Here is a 23,227-nt window from a genome sequence, read left to right as displayed (position 1 = left end):
ATTACTCTCCAGGACCTGGTGAACCAGCCCTCGAAATCTCACGAAATGTTGGGAAACAGATTGAAGAGAAACCGGCTCCAGTCTCTCTCGTGCTGCAGAAAGCATGAGCAGCAGCTGGGAGACATGGAGAAGAGGACAGATGAGGTGGAGCACAGGGTCACAGTGGTGGAAGCTGATGCCAGTCGAGGAAGAGATCCAAGCCCTGAAGACCCAGGTTCGTAATTTGTGTGACCAAGTGGATCATCTTGAAAACAGGGGCAGGAGAAAAGGCATTCGGATCATTGGTCTGCCTGAGGGTAAGGAAGGTGAGCGGCCTGCGGAATTTGTTGAAGATTGGCTTCCAAAATTCCTTGACTTGGAGGCTGGCACGAGAGGATTGAAGATAGAGAGGGCTCACTGGGTCGCAGCACGGAGGTCGGGTCTGGGTCAACGCCCTTGTCCTTTCCTGGTGCGGTTCCATCATTACCAGGATAAGGAGAGAGTCATGGAGGCTTCCAGACTCCAGGGGAAGGATTCAAAGGCCCTAATTTACGAGGGGTCTAAGATCATGTTTTTTCAGGACTTTTCAGCGGCGGTGATCCAGAAACGAAAATCGTATGATGGTGTCAAGAGAAGACTGAAGGAGCTTGGGATTCAGTACTCCCTGAGATATCTGACAGTGCTTCGGATCAACTTAGATGGATCCAAGCATCTCTTTGACACATCGGAGAAGGCAAGAGATTTTGTGGACAAAGTAACCTAATTTAAACAATTGTAGTCTGTATAAATATTGTTGCTTGGGTATGCGTTTATCATTCTGTAAAAGAAATGGAGGAAATCCAGTTGGAGCTTTGTTTATCCCCCTTTTTTTCCTCTATTGATAATATTTGGTTCAAACTATATCTGGCGGTGGTTAAGATGTACATTTTAAATTTCTATGTTAGGACATACCAAAGGATGGGTGGGGTATTTATTCCCCCTTTTTTTTATGAAAGAATATTTTTTTATTCATATTGATATTCTGTGGGGTGTTTATTCTTTTTAGCTTGTGCTTGCGATGCGGCTCTAGCTGGGAGAAGAGAAGGTGGTTGAGATGGTTAGATGCCTATTTATGGGCAGTTCGGGATGGTTAGTATCCCCCTCCGGGCAGGGGGTGAGTTCCCCTACTCAGCGCTATTGGCGCTTTATATATTGGTTTGTTTTCTGGTTTTTGTTGTGTTTTATTTTTAATAATTTTGTATGTTTGTTAAATGTAGTGGTTTTAGTTTATGTAGTTTTATATTTGGTGGACCATGCGACACTAAGGCTCAGCAATTTGTGGTTCGAGTTCCTCCTCTCTGGACTTTAAATGTAATTGCAGAAGATTATGGCTAATGATTTGATTAAATGGTGTACCTGGAATATCATGGGAAGTCATTCACCAATTAAGAGGAAGAAGCTACTCTTGAGTCTTAGAAAGGAGAAGGTGGATATTGCTTTGTTACAGGAGATACATTTGGATGACAAGGAGCATCTGAAATTACAGCAGAATGGCTTTGACTGAGTTTATTTTTCATCATTTAATACCAGAAGTAGGGGGGTGGCTATAGTGGTAATGAAAAATCTCTCATTTAAATTGTTGGAATGTGTTAAAGACACATACGGGAGGTTTGTAATTCTTAAAGCCTTGATAAATGGGGAAGAATATGACATTTTAAATGTTCATTGTCCCCCAGCTCATCCTCTTAAATTCTTGATAGATGCTTTTTCTAAACTGATAAGTCTCAAGTCTCGGCACATCATTATAGGGGGAGATTTAAACTGCCTCGTGGACCCCACAATAGACAGATTGCCTAAACGTCCCTTGATACCCTCTGCACAAACTAAGCAGTTATTGGGTCTGTGTGGGGAATTAGGGTTGGTGGACGGCTGGAGGTGTCTCCACCCTACAGGTAGGGATTTCACGTTTTTCTCCAATCTGCATTGATGTCACACGAGGATTGATTTTTTTCTGAACCCTGCGGTAACCCTGGATCTGGTGGCGTCCTGTACGATTGGTAATATTGCCATCTCTGATCATGCTCCAGTGTACCTCATGGTTAAAATTAAGGATGTTACAGTGGATTCAAGGTACTGGCAAATGGACCCTTTTATTCTCATGGACATCAAGTTTGTGGAGTATTTCTCTAGGGAATTTCAGGCATTCCTAGACATCAACATAGGCTTGGTTGATAGCTCATCTGTTCTCTGGGAAACTGCCAAAGCTTATGCCAGAGGGTTAGTTATTTCATATTCCACCAGTAGGAAGCGGCAGAAGGGTGAGCAGCAACGTCTCCTTGAAGCACGGTTGAAGGCAGCTGAGAAGGCCTATTTTGACAGACCCTCGTTGGTCAAACTACAGAGGATTACGGCACTGCAGTCTACATTAAATTCCATGCTCACGCAGACGGCAAAGAAGGAGCTGACTTTTGCAAAGCAAAGGTTATACGAGCATGGTGACAAGCCGGGCAAATACTTAGCATACCTTGCCAGAAAGAGAAGTGCCCCACAAACCATTACAGCGATTAGGGAAGGGTCTGGGAACCTAACATGTGATTCTAAAAAGATTAATGTGGCGTTCTAGAGATTCTACTCTAAGTTATATCAGTCTGAGAATTGTGAGGAGGGGCAGGCCAAAATGGAATCCTTTTTTAGAGATCTGAAGCTCCCGGGTGTGAATCCCGAACAACAATCCTTTCACAATGCCCCATTATCAGAGCAAGAAGTGCAGGAAGCTGTGAGGCAGCTTCAGAGTGGAAAGGCGCCCGGTCCTGATGGGCTTCCCAGTGAATTCTATAAGGAATTTATAAGTATACTGTTAGGCCCAATGCTGAATATGTTTAATGATTCATACAGCCATGATTGTCTCCCACCATCTCTGAGAAAGGCCAATATTTCACTTATCCTTAAAAACGTGAAGGACCCAGAAGACTGTGCTTCATACAGGCCCATCTCGCTCTTAAACGTGGACTTTAAATCCTCTCTAAGGCTCTTGAGTTAAGGCTGGAGACTGTGTTACCTTCTATTATTAAAGAGGATCAGATGGGCTTCATAAAGGGTCGCAGATCCTCCAATAACGTTAGGAGGCTGCTTAACGTAATTCAAGCATGCCAATAGCAGTCAATAGAGGGATTGGTGATTTCTTTAGATACAGAGAAGGCATTTGATCGAGTTGAGTGGCCGCACCTTTTCTATACTCTAGACCGGTTTGGTCTGGGCAAAGTTTTCATAAGATGGATAAAGGTTCTCTACAGTGTACCTCTCACTGCGGTCATTACCAACGGGGTACGATCAAGCAATTTTAATATTTCTAGGGGCAGCCAGTAGGGCTGTCCCCTTTCACCATTACTTTTTACGTTGGTGATTGAACCGTTGGCAGAGGCTATTCTTGGGGATCTCAATATATCAGCTCCAGAAGTGGGGTCAAAATTACATAAGATCTCGCTGTATGCAGATGATGTTCTAAGTTTCTTGACAAATCCAGCAGTCTCAGTGCCTTGCCTGATACAATGCATTCATGCGTTTGGCGCTTTTTCAGGGTATAAGATTAATTTTGCTAAATCAGAGGCTATGCCTATGGGTGGTCTTCCGAAAGAGTTGGCTCTTGAGAGTAACTATAGATTCCCATTTAGGTGGTCACAGAGGGGTTTTGTGTAGTTGGGCATATTCATTACTCTAGTTCTGGATTGGCTGTTCAAAGCCAATTTTACTCAATTATTTGAAAAAATTAAACAAGATCTCCAAAGATGGGAGGCACTTCCAGCCTCATGGTTGGGTCGGATAGCGCTTATTAAGATGAATATTCTTTCACGTTTGCTGTACCCTATACGGATGCTCCCTCTGATTTTCAATAAACAAACATTCAGGAGACTGAACAGTTGGTTCAGCTCCTTTATCTGGCACCATAAACAGCCCCTCATTAAATTAGCCAAACTGCAGTTGCCTGACAGATTGGGGGGAGGAGACCTTCTGGACATTAAAAATGACCAATTAAGCTCGCTTTTGACCTACGTGAGTGATTGGGTTTGTGGGGACCCTCTTTCAATATGGCTAGATATCGAAGCCTCCCAGGCAAGGTGCCCCCTTACCAGTTTGCTGTTTTTAGACAAGGTGAGGACAGTTAGGGAATATTGCCATAACCCAATAGTCATCAATACTGTTAAAGCATGGAGGGCAATTTGGCAGAGGGAAGGTAATATTGGCAAAACATCTTTGTTTACACCTTTAGTAGGTATGCCGGGTTTTCAACCGGGTATGATAAATTCAGGATTTAAACGTTGGGCAGCTAGGGGTATATCTTGCATGGGTGATTTATTTGAGGGAGATGTAATGATGTCCTTCGATCGGTTAGTACAGAAGTATGAGTTACCTAATAGAGACCTCTTTCGTTTTTTTCAAGTTAGGGATTTTATTCAAAAAAAGACCACACTTTTGACTGATCCCTACAAATCTGACATAGAAAGAGGGGTACTAAGGGCCAAGAGTACACTCTCTGTCAGTACTTTATATCACCAATTGGGGGATGCCACCTCAGATGAGTCTGATCGACTCTGCAAGATGTGGGAAAGAGAGCTGGGTGTTGAAATTTCTTCAGAGGCATGGGAGGATATTTGGGAGAATGCAAGGAAGATATCAATTTGCAATAGGACCCATGCTTTACAGTTGAAGATTCTCCACAGGGTCCACTTAGCCCCAGACTGTTTGTCAAAATTTAGACCAGGGGTATCTTCAGCATGTCCCAAGTGCAAGGTCTGTACGGGTACTCTTACCCATTGTCTTTGGTCTTGTGAAGGCTTCAAACATATTGGAGCACTGTAGTGGGTGCAATGGAGAGGATTTTAGGTGTAGGGAAGGAGAAGGACCCTATTTCGCTCCTTTTGGGCCTACCCATTGCATTTCCTGCACACTCGCCTAAGGAAAAACTTTTCAATATTCTTGCATTCTGTGCAAGGAAGAATATCTTGCTAGGTTGGATCCCAGGCCTGTCGGGTTGGCGGAAGATTGTTATGGAGCATATTCCCCTGGATTTTCTCACAAATATGGTGCACCACAAAACTGAGAATTTTTACAAGACATGGCAACCCTTTTTGAAATACCTGGATACAGATTTATCTGCCACACTAACAAGGGCTTTTATATAGCCATAACGATTGTGTTTCATGAGTCCAATATCCAGGGAGGAGGAACTGTGAATGTATGAGTGTTTCGTTTGGCTGGGCTGAGTTATGACTATTTATTTGTTTGTTGTTAGGTATTTATTTAGTTAGTTAAATAGTTAGTTTGGGTTTTTTTTTTAATTTTATACTTCTCTATATATGTTTATACATTCGTATAGGAGGGTGGGTTGGGGAATTCTTTTTATTATTTGGGTTTAGTTTTGTACTATTTTTGTACTGTTTTGAATTGCATTGTTTTGTATTTGTTGTAATATTTAAAAATCTATTTTTTCTTAATAAAAATATATTATATAAAAAAATAACTAGGAGTAAAATATTAATCAAAAAATCAAGTCCAAAATATGGAAAGAGCAGACATTTTGAATAACTTTTGCTGTGGGAGAGGACAATACATTCAACATTGCAGGACAATTGAAAATGATTCAAGAACAGGAACTCGCTAAAGGAAGCATAAGCAAGAAAGCAATATTGGAAAGAAATAACAGCAGTAACAAATCTCCAGGAGTTGATGGCTTCTACCTCAGGGTTTTTATGGGCTGTACGTGAAAAATAAAATTACAGTTATTTAGCTATAATCTTCCAAAGTGTTGCTGATCCATGAAATACCCCTTAACACTGAAAAATTAATGGTGTAATTCCAAAATTTAAGAAAGGTGATAGAAACTATAAACACTTTCCTCTAATATCTGTCGTTGGAAAATTACTGGAATTATAAGCTGAAGATTTTGAAAAATTTGATCACTACAAATCTACATAGATTTATAATGGGGCAGGTCATGTCTAACAAAAATAATTAATTTTCAGAGTCTAACCAATAGAGGAAAATCCAGGAGTATGGTTTATATAGACTTCCAGCAGGTAGTTAACAAGATAGGTATGTAAACTGGATACAAGTGTACAATCCTACAACAACCTGTGGAGGACTTTGGTTTGTCACTATGTTTATTAATACCTAAAGTAATGCAATAGAGATCCATGTAACGAGTCTGCCAACAACTCAATGTTTGATAGCATATAGAAGTAAAGGATTAAACAGGGACATTGACAATTTGGATAAAATGAAAACAGACTGATTTTGGACTGAAAAATTTAACCTCTTCTACTCTGGACCAAAACAGGGTAGATTTAAATTCTAATGCGCAAAAAAAAAGTGGTTACCCAAGGAAAATTAGGGCTCCAGGCACTCAATTCACTAGAATGAAGAATTCAGGACCAAAAAAAAAATCCAAATGGGTAATTGGAATGTTAGTCCTCATAACCAGGAGCTATGATGTAAGGGGAAGTTTGGCTAAAGCCCTACAAAACCTTGTTTAGGCCATGTTGGAGGCACTGCAAACAACTCTGGTTACAACTGCTTCGAAAATATCTACCATACATCGAAATAATGCTGTGGAGTGTCACCAGAATAGTACCATGACTCAAAGCATTAAATGATGAGGAACGTTGACAAAGGTTTTTTACTCAGAGTAGTAAGGCCATGAAATGCCCTGCCTACAACAGTAGTAAACTCGCCAACATTAAGGGCATTCAAATGGTCATTGGATAAACATATGGTTGTTAATGGAATAGTGTAGGTTAGGTGAGCTTTAGATTGGTTTCACAGGTTGGCGTGACTTCAAGGGCCAAAGGGCCTGTACTGTGCTGTAATGTTCTATGTTTTATGTTCTATGAACTAGGCTGATATTCCCTGGGTTATAGAAGGCCGAGGGACAATTTGATTAAAGGTTTTAGGAAATGACATTTTCCATTGCTGGGAAGGGCTACGATAAGGGGGTCTTAAGCTTAAAATTAGAATTCAGCCAATCAGCAGATAAGTTCAAAATTGTATCTTCAAGGGGGTAGCTTCAAGGAGGAACTCCCTTCCACAAAAATAAGTAGACACTAATTCGATGAGTCATTCGAAATCTTGTTACAATCTTAGTAAAGGCCAATAAATGTTAAAAAGCGGAATTCCCATGAAGCCGATGGACAGATGTCCTTTTTAAAATCTTTTACTGTAACAAATGACCTGCTGATTCTTCTTGCGTTCTCTGCCCAATAGCAGGGTCAACCCACAGTGCCACAACCTGTATGGATGGTAGGGCTGGAATGGCAGATCTCAAATACACCCTGGATGGAATGGGAAGTGAAGCCAAATCTGTTAGTACCACAGACCTACATCAACATGTTCAGCCAACTGCCTTCCCCTCAAGGCTTCAACTTTGTTGGCACTATACACTGGACAAGTGTGCTGTATTGAACTGAATTTAATTTAATTCAATTCATTGTCACGTGTACCGAGGCACAGTGAAAAGCTTTGTCTTGTGAGCAATACAGGCAGATCACAGAGCTAAGTAGCATAGATAAGTAAATAATAGGTAACAGTGGCAAAAACAAAAACACAGGTACAGGCGAATGTTAAGAGTTTGTGAGTCCATTCAGTATTCTAACAACAGTAGGGTAGACACTGTTTTGAAACCGGCTGATGGGTGTGTTCAAGCTTCTGTATCTTCTCCCCGATGGTAGAGCTTGTCAGGGTGGGATGGATTTTTGAGAATGCTGTCGGCCCTTCCTTGGCAGCGGGCCTGGTAGATGAATTCTATAAATGGGAGGTTGGCCTTTGTGATTGTCCGGGCTGAGTTCACCACTCTCTGTAACCGTCTCCGATCTTGAATGGAGATCACCAGGTAGTGAGTGTAGCTATGGAGAGTGATGGCAGAGGCTCCAGTTCCTTTGCATCACACGGCCAACACAAGAATCTCTCCTGCTCTTCTCGTCTGCTATATGTTGAAGGGATTTACAAGTTGATACTTAACCTGGTCAATCACATTATGGATAGCACCTTCTTTGGCTACCAAGCCCTGGAGAGGATCTTGAACCTCAAAGGGCCCTCTCCATTGTGCCACAAGTCCTCCGTCTAACAAGTGAAATAAAAACATAATGCTACGATTAAGCCGAAGGATATCTTAAACAAGCTGCTAGATTTCACTTCAATACTTGCATTTTTCCTTTTCTTAAGCAGTCCCTCAGGTTTGAGGATGACTTCCCTCCATTCTGGTGAAATGGATTTTGAGATGGCTGGTACGTCAAATGCGTGGCTGACAGATTCTGCCACATGCTGGTGAAGTACCACCTCTACTTCCCCGATCTGATTTCAGTTGGTTGATTCTTGTTGTCCCATGTACCAAGGTACAGTGAAAGGTTTTACTTTGTGTTCAGTACAGGCAGATCATATCATAACAAAGTGCATTAGGATAATAGAACAGAGTGAAGAATACCATGCTACTAGCTGCAGAGAAGGTGCAGAAAGAGAGTGAGACCAAACTTCAATCTAAAATTTGAGAGGCCCATTCAGAATTCTGATAACAACAGGGAAGAAACTGTCCTTAAATCTGGTTTATATGTTCTGCCTGATGGAAGAGGGTAGAAGAGAGTGTAACTGGGGTGGGCGGGGTCTTTGATTCTACTGATTGCTTTCCCAAGGGAGGAGGAAGTATAGATGGAGTCAATGGATGGAAAGCCAGTTTGTATGGACTGGGCTATATGTACAACTCTCTGTAATTTCTTGCAGTGTTGGGAAGAGCAGTTGCCAAACCACACTGTGATGCATCTAGATAGGATGCTTTCTATGGTGTATCCATAAAAAATTAGTAGGAGTCCTTGTAGACATGCTGAATTTCCATAGCCTCCTGAGGAAGTAGAGATATTGTTCTGCTTTCTTGAGATTGCCCTGGTCCACCCATGTCAACACCGATTCTTCATGATCATCACTCCCAGGAACTTAATGCTCTTCACCTCAGCAACACTGATACAGACAGGGGCATGCCCTCCACTCTGCTTCCTGAAGTCAATAACCAGCTCTTTCATTTTGCTGACATTGATGGAGAGATTCTGCAGGTTCTTGACAAAGTCTCTCAATTTGTTTAGGTGCCTCTCCAGCTGTGCTTTCTCCATTTGGTCAGTTACAAACCAGCGCAATGTGATCTCTTTTAAGGCCACCAGCAAGCATTTTCACAATCCTCCTGGGAGTCTCACCACTACATTGGAGTTCTGAATGAAGTAGTTGCTTTGGATGTCTAGTGTCAGGAATGTGAATGACAACCGCAGAGCTGGTTTTAAGTTATTATCGCCTTGATCTTGAGTATGTTGGCTTGGGAGAGGACACTAGTGTTGGAGTGCTATTCTTGCCATGGGAATTGGAGGATTGAGAGAGGGCACTGCTAGTTGTACCTCTCCAGTCTGTTGAAGTGCTTACTGCCCAATTAACTACAACCTTAGTCTCAGGTTGATACACAAACAAAAACTCATATAATTAAAAATACTGACATTAATCACTGCACAAACGTCACACCAAGTGAAATCTCAATCTTTCCAATTATTACACAAGATCCTTCGCTTCCAACTCAATTGTTTCAGCCTTAAGCTGCATTCACCAAAAGCCTTTTTCTATCTGAAGTCCCTGGACACAGTTAACACTGACCAAGAACACATCCATGAATCACTCGGGTCACGATAATCCTAATGGCAAAAGATTCTCAGAGTCCATCTTCTCCACCTCCTTTAAACAGCATTATGGGCTCCAGCAGTGTTGATACAGCATCAATGAGTCTTGCTGAATTGACACCCGTCCAGCCCCCCGTTCTTGGCTCTTTCCATATTATTCCAACCGTTTTTAGGTTAGTATAGATCCAGTGATGAGGACATGACCACGGGACGATGGTAGGTCTGGGTGGAGGACAGCATGGAAGATCAGGTATCAGACTGGAGGCAGGAATGGGTAGGTTTAGTCCGTCCGGCGATGGGGGCAAACTTAACAAACCGGGAGGCAACATGCACCACTTTCTTAAAATGCTAATCAAGCACGTGAAAGCTCGGTTGTACAAAGAATTTCCATTAGGTTCACTTCAGGCAGATGCCAGTAATGAAATCTGAAATGGATGGGCCTTGATACCATGCCCAGTTTAAGAATATCACAGGTTTTCAGTGAATTTCCAGCACATTTTGTATTATAGGTACCATTGGCCACTCAAAGTTTTGCACTTATCAAAATGTAGACCAAACTCGGTCAATCCTTATCTGCATGACTGACCAATCAAAATGGAAAGTGTTTGAGATACACTGCAAATAATCTGGACAGATAGCTGCACTGTGTGAGCTGCCACCTTTGGAATGAAACAATAAGCTGAAGCCCTCCTCTTCAGATCACATAAAGGCACCCAGGCTTGGTTTCAAAAAAGAGCAGAGGCGTTCTCCATTGGCTGATATTTATCCCTCACTAAACAACATTATAGCACATGATTTGATCACAATCGTGATGTTGTTTGTTGCATTTTTCTAGGGACAAATTGGCTGTCACAGTTCCTACATTACAGCAATGCAGACAATATCAAGCATGCTTCACTATGCAAAAGCACTTTGGAACATTCTATGGACTTTTTAAAAAATGCAATAAAGAAGCAAGTTCCCCTAAAGTAAACTCAGTTCAACCTCAGGATAATAATGTATTAATCAGTTTTAGCATTTATATAACAGCATTGTCCCCCCAACCTTCAATGCTGTTATTAACCTACAATTCATCAAGAGCAATTTCAAATTCTTTCAAGTTGGAGCTTCACTTGCCTTTTCAAATTTGTACGTGTCTTTTTGCTTTGCAGTCACAGCTAAATACACTGCTTCTATCATGTCATGGTGCTCTTTAGCATTCTATATAACAATGTGTACTTATGCAGCATGTTAAATATAGAAAATAAAAACATGCTATACTGGGAGAACAATACAGAGGAAAGTTGAGTACGCACAAGAAGATTGGACTATGCGAAAGAGGTTTCGAAAAAGGTTTCAAAGAAAAATGGAGAAGTAGAGAGATGAGCTTGAAATTGTCGATAACTTTGTCCCTAAGGAAAAGGGAGTCACAAAAGATTAACGCTAGAAGGGCAGCAGGAGTAGAGGAGGTTACAGAGCTGGGTCAGAGCAAAAACAAAAGGGTTTCATCAAGGATGACAGTGATAGATACAAGGAAAATGATGTGTTTGGAAAGTCAAGAATGGAAGGATGCCCATGGGGAAGTTGGTCATCAAATCTACAGATGACAAAGGCATGGAGAAGGCTGTTCACTGTTAGTGTGGGACAATGTGGTTGATGATGCATCGACACATGGAAGCAGCCTGTACAATCTTGGGGATGTGAGGCCCTATTCTGGAAAGAATTAAATGCCACATTTAACATGACTGCATTCAGTCTGAAGTGAGTAACCAAAGTGCTGATGGAATCAATGGGCTGAAAGGTGGGGTCTCCACCTTCTTAATGCTCTGATGGAAGAACATTTAACTATTTGCTGTCAAACAGACAATTTGACAACACTGGAGGGGCTGTGGATTTGAAGATGCCACTGAAAGGCAACAAATGAAGTAGAAAAGGGCAAATATAGATATTTGGAAAACGCCACAGGGGTGGGATACAAAGTCACTGCAGCATTGGAACAGAGAGGCATGCGTAAAAACTGCACAGAAGCAATACGACAACAAAGGAAAATGGTGTGCTTGCAGCAATCAAAAGCTACAAAGGAGCACAAGAAGAAATTTGCACACTGTTTGCAGTTACAGGAGGTTTTTTTTGTGAATGTTTTAACTTATTTCTTTCAGGGAATGTGGGCTTGCTGGTTAGACTAGAACTTATTGCCCTAGAGAACGTGTGAGTGATGGTGTGCCCTTGCACCTGCTACTCTGGTCTTTCTAGTTGGTCGAGGCTGTTGGAAAGTACTATCAAATTTGCCACATTGCAACTTGCACACACTGCTGCCAGTGTGCACAGGTAGTGAAGGAAGTCAATGCTTAAGGTGGGGAAAGGATTGCCAATCAAGCGTGTTGCTTTGGCCTCAGCAGTATCATGCTTCTTGAGTATTGTTCAAGATGTACTCAACTGGGCAAACAGGGAGTGTTCCACCATATTCCTGACTTAAGCCTTGTAGAAGGTGGATAGGCTTTGGGGAGTCACGGGGAGGAGGTACATACTTCAGAATTCCTAGCCTCTGCCTTGCTTTTGTGGCCACTGTATTTAGTACAGTCCAGTTTCTGGTAACCGCCAGACGTTCAGTACTTGAGAAGTCGCAAATGGTGCTGAACATCGCGCAATCATCGATCCAACTTCTGACTTTATGATGGAGGGAAGGTCATTGCTGAAGCAGCTGAAGATGGTTGGGCCTAGGACACTACCCTGAGAAACTCTTGCTGTGGTAGCCTACAGCTGAGATGATTGACCAATTTGACACTTTAGTTTTAGGTATGGCTGGTGGTTCTCAAGGCAAGCCCTCCTATGCCATGCATCGAAGCCAGGTTGATATCCCGGCATGATAGAGTTGGAAATAGGCCAGGCCATAGATTGTGTTTAAATACCACTCTGCTGCTGCTGATGGCTTGTAGTGGATCATGGATACCCCGTTCTGAGGTCCGAAATCTTTTCGATATCTAACCCATTTAGTACGGTGACAGTGCCACACAACAGAATGGAGGGTGTCCTCAATGGGAAGGCTGGACTTCATCTGCACGAGGTCTGTGCATTGATCACTCTGCTGACACAGTCATGGACAGATGCATCTGTGAAAGGTAGATTGCTGAGAACAAGGTCATATAGATCTTTCTCTCTTGGTTTTCTCATTACCTGCCACAAAATATATTTGACTGGAAATGACTTACAATTTTGGTGAGAGATATTAGTGTGTGGAACTGAAACACTTCTCCCATTTCAAGGAACCCTTTGTCAGTACTGGGCACTCCCAGGACAGGTGGGGTACAGACTGAATCTCCCATAAACCTCCATTTGTTGGAGGGCTGGCCATTTAACCCAAATTAAGGGGAAAGACTGGGTTCTGACTGCCTCAAACCCACTTCGGACATCAGGCATCTGGGAGAACTCAGTCAAGCACAGCTCCTGGGGAGAGACAAGCATAGCTTCCTCCTTTATCTCTAATAATTTTGTCCCCTGCTTTGGGTGTTCTGCAAAATTAGAAACTCTCGCATTTTTAACAAATTTGAGAAATCTTTGTGAAATGGTACAGAAGCTCCCCAGACACAATTCACAAACTTAAAAGTTTAGTTCATATCACAGGTTGGATCTAGAAAGCAACACTTTACACCCTCACAGTGAGGAAAGGGCCCATTAAGTGGGACTAACCATGTGATGCTTGAGGTTCACTTTTCTGAGTTCTCTGCAAAGCACAGCAATCATAATTTACCTCCATGGATTTTGTTTTCACCAGAATATCAGGAAGCATTGAAAAGAAAAGTCATCTTAACTATAAATCAGGTACAAACTACCCTCCAAAACGACAATCTCCTTCTTAATTAATGATATTGCTTGCCATTGGGAGGTACTGCATCATTTCACCACAGCCATTAAAATAGGGTCAAGAAAGTCAGTCATGTCTATTGCATTAGCTCAACCACTTTCTTTCCTATTATGACAGTATCTCCATATTTCATTACAAAATGTGGGAGTTTATTTCTAAGACCATTACACAAGAGTGAACTGAACTAAGCTCAAGAATAAAGGAACAGTTAAATCTTACCTTTCAGTGTCTGGTGACTGAATAGATTCCGTCCTGTGGTTATTCACTAAGTTTAAGAGGTGGAATGAAGTAGAATTGGAAAGCGGATAAATTGAATCCGTCAACAGGCTGTAGCTAAATCTCTCCTCACCTCCAGTGTTTATTCCGGGCTCCGAGCCCACATGAAGCTGTTCAAGTACACTGCCCTGATTGGGTTCTTCAAGTTGCTGGCTGCCACCTCCTGGGTTTGAGTAACTGGTGAAGTTCTCAGTCCTGAGCTTGGCCGACATGTTAGCCTCTATCCCTGTGCACAGGATGGGCAGAGCTGCGTTCAGGGAGCTGTTCCTGCACAGTGCTCTTAGACTGCTCTGCTGGGAACTGCTTCGAAAGTTACTGTGCAAACGGGAGTGGTGCAAAGTGCTTGTTGTGTTCCATGGTGTTGGGCTCAGACTGATTACGTTGGACTGAAGGGCTGAGAAAGAAACATTGGTTCAGAAATGTCTTCTTTATACAGTTGGTAAACCAAATCCTTGAACTCTTTCAAAGGTCACATAGAAGTTAACATAAGAACAGGAGCAAGTCACTTAGCCCTGTAACTCCATTCTATTACAATGCAACTTATCTGTATCTTGACTAATCAACAGTGGTTCTGTAATTTATGTGGCTCTGTTATTTTGTGGAACAAGTCCTTGGGACAAGTTGTGCAGGAACTAACTGTAGGACTCGCACTGAGTTTCCCATCCCTCATCAGAAGTCTTCCATTTCCACAGACAGCACACAAGATAATGAGCTTACTCCACAACATTGTAGGACGGTGACACCATAGTGATATCACTGCAGTGATCCAAAAACGTGGCAGTGGTAGTGTCGATACCTCTAAGCCAGGAGACCTGAATAGATTGATTAGAAAATATTTCCAGAGGCAGAGGTGATTGCTCAGAGGATATGGAATCAAACCCCCATTATAGAAGTGGGTGGAATTTATATTCAATTCAATTTAAATTCAATACAAAGATAGCTTCATGGTTAATCTGAATGAGACTACTGTTGCTTGTTAAATCCAAACCAACACAGTTTATTTTTTTGTTTACTCTTTTGTGGGATGTGGATATTGCTGAATGGGCCAACATTTATTGTCCACCCCTGATTACCTCAGAGGGCAGTTAAGAGGTAATCACATTGCTGTAGGTTTGGAGTAAAACGTAGACCAGAACGAATAAGGATAGCACATTTCCTTCCTGAAGCATGGACAGTGGAAAAAGATATTCATTGTATTCAAATTTCCACCATCTGCCTTTTTGGGATTCAAACCCACTTCCCTAGAACATAGCATGTTCCTGATTAGTAGTCCCTTGATATTACCACTATGTCACAGCCACATGCTGATCTCTCCCATTTACTGCTGTCTCCTAACTGGCCTCTGAAATGGCCAAGAAGGCCACTCAGTTCAAGGGCAATTAAGATGGGCAACAAATATTTGCTTTGGCAGAGGCACCGCCATCTCATCACAAGGCTAAAAGTAGTAGTATACCCACACATAGTTCATTCTGAGGGAGAAACATTTACAAAATTGTAGCTATACACCCAGGTATCTTCTCCAGCTGAGCAAAAATACCTCGCAACCTTCTAAAATAATACTTCAGAGTACAAGCTTCAGTCTTTGGCCAAACTGACATATTTCAATAGCCCACTGGATTAGAGTCACCAACGAACTCTTGCAGATTCTACAACCTGGCTGCACTTTTAAAGACTGCTGAAGCTCATAAAGTAACCACACACCACGACATTGCCTGCCAACTCAAACTGTTTGATCGACCTACATTGCCCAACTTGCTTAAGCTGCAAAGCCAGCACAAGACACAAACCACTTAAACTGATGCTCTTTCTGCCCAATCGCCCCTCCCCAGCAGGCTCACCATTACTACAGTGCCCTGCATAACCTTGCTTCTTGGTCTGGTCGGACCCGGTCCCTTCTCATCCACCTGGCACTGCTCTGGTCTATTCCTCCCAGAAGAGCAAATCCCCTTCAACAGCAATACATTCATGTGGCAACTTTGACATAATGAAATGTTGTAACGTGCTTCACAAGAGCATTTTAAAGCAAAGCCACATAAGTAGCTGCTAGATCAGGTGGCCAAAAGATAAGAGATAAGTGAAGTGGAGGGGTGCCAGGAGCCAGATTAACTGAAGACACAGCCACACTGGCAGAGCAATTAAAATCCACATGCACGACATGCGTCTGTTTCATGCTGTATGACTCTATGACTCGAAGTGATCTATGCCGTAAATAAAGTATAATAGCGATGTGTATACACCTTGTATTAGGTTTCTAAAACTTAGTGTGTGTTTTCATACTGAGTATTGACTCCTGGTCTCATTAAGAAAACATTTGCTGTAATAATGAATGCTATGTAGTTGAGTGTTATGGTAATTAAAAATAGTCAATTCATTGATATATTTCATAACTAATCTTAACAGTGTCTTCTAAATAATCAGTCTAAGGTAGATATAATGTGACAACTTTGCTTTAAATTTCCAAATAATCTTTAAATCCACCTGAAGAAACAAAAATGTCAAAAAAAAATATACTCACAATCCAGTGGAATTTATATGAGGACAAAATGTCTTTGTCTCAACTTTCCTTTAAAGGGTTTGAGAGGAGAACCATAAGGACCTCAATTGTCTGTACAGTCTACAAATGGCCACCCTGGTGTGCATGCTGACATTTTAATTTTATTCTAGCTTTAAAAACATTGTCCTGGTCTCTGTGGCCCAGTGAAAACAGGCTGCTATTGTTTATTGTCAAATCTTATGAAAGGCAGAATTTGTGATTGACGATAACACCCCTCTCTTTCAAGAGGTCTGGTTCAGTGTTAGCAACCTCACAGGCACAAAGCCATTCCACACCTCAGACAGTAATGCTGTCTGAGAGCTTGATACTGGCAACATTTCAAATTGTCATACCGTTTAAAATTAACTGTTGGGATTAATTTGGCAATTTTCAGAGGGGAGAATGTGAGAGATCACACAGCCAAGAATGCACTGTGATAGTCAAGGGGCAATGAAAGCAACATTAGACACAAATTAAGCACAGAAAGCATAAATGTAGGTTATCTTGTTGAGGTAGAGTGGGTATAATGTTCAAGCCTACTTGGGAGCTTTACGATTTGATTAAAAATAGTTTACTAACTATGATATGTCAACCATTGCTCAATGGTCGCCCCGACATCTCAAAGTCTGGAGGTGACACCCCACCAGAATATTTCTGCACTTAATCCTGACTGCGCATTGCTTTAATATTGGGGCAGTAGTGCACAGTCAAAGGTGAGAACTGTTTGGATTTCAAACCAAAGTCCTGCTCAGGTGGGTGTAAAGGATCTTGTTTGACTGATTGTCTGATTGTTTATCTCACATTGCTGCCAGCCTCCAAGAGAGGCTATGTCTCAAAAGTACTGTTCTGGCAGCAAAAAAATGCTTTGCAATGTCCTGAGATTGTGCAAGGCACTATGCAAATCTCCCATTTCTTATCTGGTGAAGACAGGACTGCCCTAGGATGAGCTTGGTGCAGATGACAGCAAAGGAATGGGACATGTAGGTCTGAGATTACTACAGGACACTATGGACTAATGGAACCCCGAGGAAGTTTGCAAAGAGTTTACAGGAAGGAAGGCTTAGGAGAGTCTGGAAGCAATGTGGTCAGATTGGTGCACAGGAGACAGTGGTGAGATGAGAACAATGAGCCAAAGATGGTAGGGGTGATGAGAATTGATGGTCAGAGATGGCTGGGCAGGTGATGTGCTGTTGCTGTATGATGTGGGAGCTGGCTGATCCCATTGTGAACGGCAGTGACCACATCTGCAGCAAGTGTTGGTTGCTGGAAGAACTCCGGATCAGAGTTGATGATCTGGAATCTGAGCTTCAAACACTGCGGCATATCCGGGAGGGGGAGAGTTACCTGGACGCTTTGTTTCAGGAGGCAGTCACACCTGGGAGATTAATTAATTCACACTCAGCTAGTGATCAGGCACAAAAGAGTGTGACTGTAAGTGAGGCAGGTAGGGGGAACCGGAGTTCAGGAGTGGAGGAGCCTCAGCCCTTGACCTTGTCCAACAGGTACAAGATTGTTGCTCCCTGTTCGGATGAGGAAAAGGGCTCTGGACAGGATGAGCCAACTGACCAAGGCACCATGGTGCAGAAGGCCATTCAAGAGGGGGGAGCTAATAGACAAGTAGTGGTTATAGGGGATTCGAGAATTAGGGGGACAGATAGTATCCTTTGCAAGCCGGATCGGGAGTCTCGCATGGTGTGTTGCCTGCCCGGTGCCAGGGTGCGAGACATCTCTGACCGGCTTGAAAGGATATTGGAGCGGGAGGGGGAGGATCCAGTTGTTGTGGTCCACGTTGGTACCAACAACATAGGCAAGACTAGGGTGGAGGACCTGTTTGGGCATTACGAAGCACTAGGCAGGAAATTGAAGCACAGGTCCTCAAGGGTCATAATCTCCGGATTACTGCCCGAGCCACGTGCCAATTGGCATAGGGACAAGAAAATTAGGCAAGTAAACACGTGGCTAAGGGATTGGTGTGGGAAAGAGGGATTCCACTTCATGAGGCATTGGCATCAGTTTTGGAACAGGGGGGATCTGTACCGTTGGGACGGTCTCCACCTGAACCGATCAGGTACCAATGTTCTAGCGAAGAGGATAAATAGGGTGGTCAGTAGGACTTTAAACTTCTGAGTTGGGGGGAAGGGAAAGTGAAAGCGACAGGGAGTATGGAGGTAAATGGAAAGATAAGCAGCAGGATAGCATGTGTCCAGGCGGATTTAAAATTGAGGCAGACTGAGAATGCAGAAAAAAGCAAGGATAACTTAGGACATATGACTTACAACATCTCTAATAAGGAAGTTAGCATTAAGGCACTTTACCTGAATGCTCGTAGCATTCATAACAAAGCCGATGAATTAATGGCACAGATAATAGTGAATGATTATGATGTAGTAGGCATCACAGAGACTTGGTTACAGGGGGGTCAGGACTGGCAGTTAAACCTCCATGGTTTTTCAACTTATCGAAAAGACAGAGAGGTGGGCAGAGGGGGTGGGGTTGCCTTGTTAGTTAAGAACAAAATTAAATCTATGGTATTGAATGACATAGCGTCGGATGATGTGGAGTCTGTGTGGGTGGAATTGAGGAACCACAAAGGCAAAAAAACCATAATTGGAGTTGTGTACAGACCTCCTAACAGTGGTCAGGACCAGGGACGCAACATGTACCGGGAAATAGAGAAGGCATGTCAGAAAGGCAAGGTTACATTGATCATGGGTGACTTCAATATGCAGGTGGACTGGATAAATAATGTTGCTAGTGGATCTAAAGAAAGGGAATTCATGGAATGCTTACAGGATGGCTTTTTGGAACAGCTTGTCATGGAGCCCACAAGAGAGCAGGCTATTCTGGACCTAGTGCTTTGCAATGAACCAGACTCTATAAAAGATCTTAAAGTAAGGGAACCCTTAGGAAGTAGCGACCATAATATGGTAGAGTTCAGTCTGGAGTTTGAAAGGGAGAAGGCAAAATCTGATGTAATGGTGTTACAGTTGAATAAAGGTAATTATGAGGGCATGAGAGAGGAACTGACTAAAATAGACTGGAAGCAGAGGCTAACCGGGAAGACACTAGAGCAAAAATGGCAGGAGTTTGTAGGTATAATTGAGGACACTGTACAGAGGTTCATTCCCAAGAAAAGAAAGATTAACCGGGGAGGGATTAGACAACCTTGGCTGACAAAGGAAGTCAGGAAATGTATTAAAGAAAAAGAGAGATCCTATAAAGTGGCTAAGAACAGTGGGAAATCAGAAGATTGGGAAGGATACAAAAGCCAACAGAGGATAACAAAGAGTGTAATAAGAAATGAGAGGATCAAATATGAAGGTAGGCTAGCCAGTAATATTAGAAATAATAGTAAAAGTTTCTTTTAGTACATAAGAAACAAACGACAGGCAAAAGTAGACATTGGGCCACTTCAAACTGATGCAGGGAGCCTAGTGATGGGAGATAAGGAAATAGCAGGAGAACTTAACAAGTACTTTGCGTCAGTTTTCACAGTGGAAGACATGAGTAATATCCCAAAAATTAAAGGGTGTCACGGGGCTGAGTTGAGTATGGTTGCCATTACGAAAGAGATAGTGCTAGAAAAGTTAAAAAGTCTTAAAATTGATAAATCTCCTGGCCCCGATGGGATACACCCTAGAGTTCTGAGAGAGGTTGCTGAGGAAATAGCAGAGGCATTGGTTGAGATCTTTCAAGAGTCACTGGAGTCAGGAAAGGTCCCGGATGATTGGAAGATGGCTGTAGTAATCCCCTTGTTCAAGAAAGGATCAAGGCAAAAGATGGAAAATTATAGGCCAATCAGCTTAACCTCGGTTGTTGGTAAAATTCTAGAATCCATCATTAAGGATGAGGTTTCTAAATTCTTGGAAGAGCAGAGTCTGATTAGAACAAGTCAACATGGATTTAGTAAAGGGAGGTCATGCCTGACAAACCTGTTGGAATTTTTTGAAGAGGTAACAAGTAGGTTAGACCAGGGAAACCCAGTGGATGTGGTCTATCTGGACTTTCAAAAGGCCTTTGATAAGGTGCCACACGGGAGGCTGCTGAGCAAGGTGAGGGCCCATGGTGTTCGAGGTGAGCTGCTGGGATGGATTGAGGATTGGCTATCTAACAGAAGGCAGAGAGTTGGGATAAAAGGTTCTTTTTCAGAATGGCAGCCGGTGACGAGCGGTGTCCCGCAGGGTTCGGTGCTGGGGCCACAGCTGTTCGCATTATATATTAATGATTTGGATGAGGGAACCGGGGGCATTCTAGCGAAGTTTGCCGATGATACGAAGTTAGGTGGACAGGCAGGTAGTACTGAGGAAGTGGGGAGGCTACAGAAGGATCTAGACAGGTTGGGAGAGTGGTCCAGGAAATGGCTGATGGAATTTAACGTGAGCAAGTGCGAGGTCTTGCACTTTGGCAAAAAGAATAAAAGCATGGACTACTTTCTAAATGGTGAGAAACTTAATAAAGCCAAAGCACAAAGGGATCTGGGAGTGCTAGTCGAGGATTCTCTAAAGGTAAACATGCAGGTTGAGTCTGTGATTAAGAAAGCGAATGCAATGTTGTCTCTTATCTCAAGAGGGTTGGAATATAAAAGCAGAGATGTACTACTAAGACTTTATAAAGCTCTGGTTAGGCCCCATTTGGAGTACTGTGTCCAGTTTTGGTCCCCACACCTCAGGAAGGACATACTGGCACTGGAACGTGTCCAGCGGAGATTCACACGGATGATCCCTGGAATGACAGGTCTAGCATATGAGGAACGGCTGAGGATACTGGGATTGTATTCGTTGGAGTTTAGAAGATTAAGGGGAGATCTAATAGAGACGTACAAAATAATACATGGCTTTGAAAAGGTGGATGCTAGAAAATTGTTTCTGTTAGGCGAGGAGACTAGGACTCGTGGACACAGCCTTAGAATTAGAGGGGGTCATTTCAGAACGGAAATGCGGAGACATTTCTTCAGCCAGAGAGTGGTGGGCCTGTGGAATTCATTGCCATGGAGTGCAGTGGAAGCCGGGACGCTAAATGTCTTCAAGGCCGAGATTGATAGGTTCTTGTTGTCTAGAGGAATTAAGGGCTACGGGGAGAACGCTGGCAAGTGGAGCTGAAATGCGCATCAGCCATGATTGAATGGCGGAGTGGACTCGATGGGCCGAATGGCCTTACTTCCACTCCTATATCTTATGGTCTTATCTTTGAAAGGGCAGTATGTGGGGATGGGTGAAATGGTGGGATGTTAGAATTCTCAAAATAAGATTGCTAGATCATTTCTGGGTAGAATACGGAGAAAACGCAGGTAAATGTATTTCAGATATAGACCAGTCAGGATCTGGGTTGAACAGGCTCAAGAAGCTTGATGATCTACTCCTCGTCTTAATCGTTAAAGCCTTGCTACAGAGTTCTGTATAACTTAGGAGGTCAATTACTGGGATTCAGGGAAACCCAGGAAAAGTTAAAAGGAGCAAGACTTCCACACACAAACCTAAAGAAATATTGAACAGAGCATGTTTGATTTTGAACCTTTCTTTCTGAACTGCTCAGTTCACATGGAATTCATTTTGTAACTTGGAAAACTCAATACTTGGAAACATCAGGCAGTTTATTAGAAAGGTACAGTTCCGAATCCTGATCGTCCATCTCAAAGAGAATGATATTCCCATCCTTTGGCTCCAGGTTCAGTGGTGAAGGGGACATCATCGAGACGTCCTGACCATGCAATCTCACTATTGCTGCTGTAAAGAACCTAGCTGGCTGCGTCAATAGGAAGCAGTGGCTCACCATTAGGGCCTGGGTGGAATTTGACTCGATGCCAGTTGCTGACACGGTCTTCAAACTTTGCTTCTGGGACACTGAAGTAGAACGGATTCTCAACGGGAGGCGCAGGCTTGAGCACGGGCGGTCGTGGGATCGTATACTCATACGTAACATGTGGCATCTTCCCATTGAGGTTGTAATACTGTTTTAGCAGAAAGAGAAATCATCAGAACCAAACAGCAATGTCAGACCTCAGAATAATCTTTTCTATTTTTCCCGTGAGAATATTGTTCTTGATCTGAACCCATGCAGAAAGGGCAGATATCAAAAAACAATTGGAGAGCACGGAGGTAAATCAGTGGAGATACAACCACTAGTGATTAGTCTATAATAAGATGGAGTTTAAACATCCACAATTTGGAAGAGTAAGGCTAAAGAGAGTGAGGCTTTAGCTTCTACAATATAAAGGTAATTCCCCAATGATACAGTTTGTACTTATTTGTCAGTAGACAATTATGAGTCATGATTTAGCTATGGAAAAAGGTAAGGAGCTTAGGAGGAACAAAAAAGGAAGAATTCAGAATGGCAATGACCTTGATGGTATTGCTTTAAAAATAAGATAATCACAGATAAGACAGGAACTGAGAGATAGACCACTACAAGCTATTCTACACTATATATCCTGAGATGTAAGGTGTTTTAAAGAAAATCCTTCACTAGACAAATGAAATGTGTTATTTTATTCCTTAATTATAAGGAATCGGAACAGAATTAGGCCATTTGACTCTTAAAAACCAAGAATAAAGCTCCACTCAGTACTCCAGGTAGGCCTCACCAATGCTCTGTAGGATTGGAGTAAGGCTTCTTTACTCTTAATACATTTTGAACAAAATAATGCTTTTGGAACATTCAAATACTTTATATTCATTGCCTACCCCTTTTCTATGCCGTTAAATATACAATTGTCAACAAACTATTGGTGATCCACGATTTTCCATTCATAAATATGTTGGTAACTTCACCATCATTACACAACAATTGATTCATAAGAACTGGACAGCTCTGTGATAAATTAGCACTGTTCCATGAGACTTCAAATGATACAATAACCATCAGTGGTTCCACTGATGCCACTCTTGCTTTTGGGTCAGTAGCTTATAAGCTCAAGGATCTTGA

At 42.4% G+C, this 23,227-nt stretch overlaps 1 protein-coding gene across 8 annotated transcripts in view; it reads right to left on the bottom strand.

Annotated features, from left to right (window-relative positions):
* LOC140479622 (ADAMTS-like protein 2) overlaps positions 1–23,227 on the bottom strand; it is a 135,572-nt gene that overhangs the window by 43,994 nt on the left and 68,351 nt on the right. For 6 of the 8 annotated variants that reach the window (XM_072573494.1, XM_072573493.1, XM_072573490.1 and 3 more), the window contains 2 exons: positions 22,076–22,253; positions 13,717–14,167 (listed from right to left, as the gene is read on the bottom strand). In XM_072573494.1, the coding sequence (XP_072429595.1) occupies positions 13,717–14,167; positions 22,076–22,253 (629 nt within the window). The remainder of the gene's footprint in view (positions 1–13,716; positions 14,168–22,075; positions 22,254–23,227) is intronic. The other 2 variants (XM_072573495.1, XM_072573496.1) reach the window with 1 other exon arrangement.

Source organism: Chiloscyllium punctatum, chromosome 7 (genome assembly GCF_047496795.1).
Source record: "Chiloscyllium punctatum isolate Juve2018m chromosome 7, sChiPun1.3, whole genome shotgun sequence".
NCBI classification, from domain to species: domain Eukaryota; kingdom Metazoa; phylum Chordata; class Chondrichthyes; order Orectolobiformes; family Hemiscylliidae; genus Chiloscyllium; species Chiloscyllium punctatum.
The sequence above is the reverse complement of the archived record's forward strand: the minus strand, read 5'-3'. Positions and strand labels throughout refer to the sequence as shown.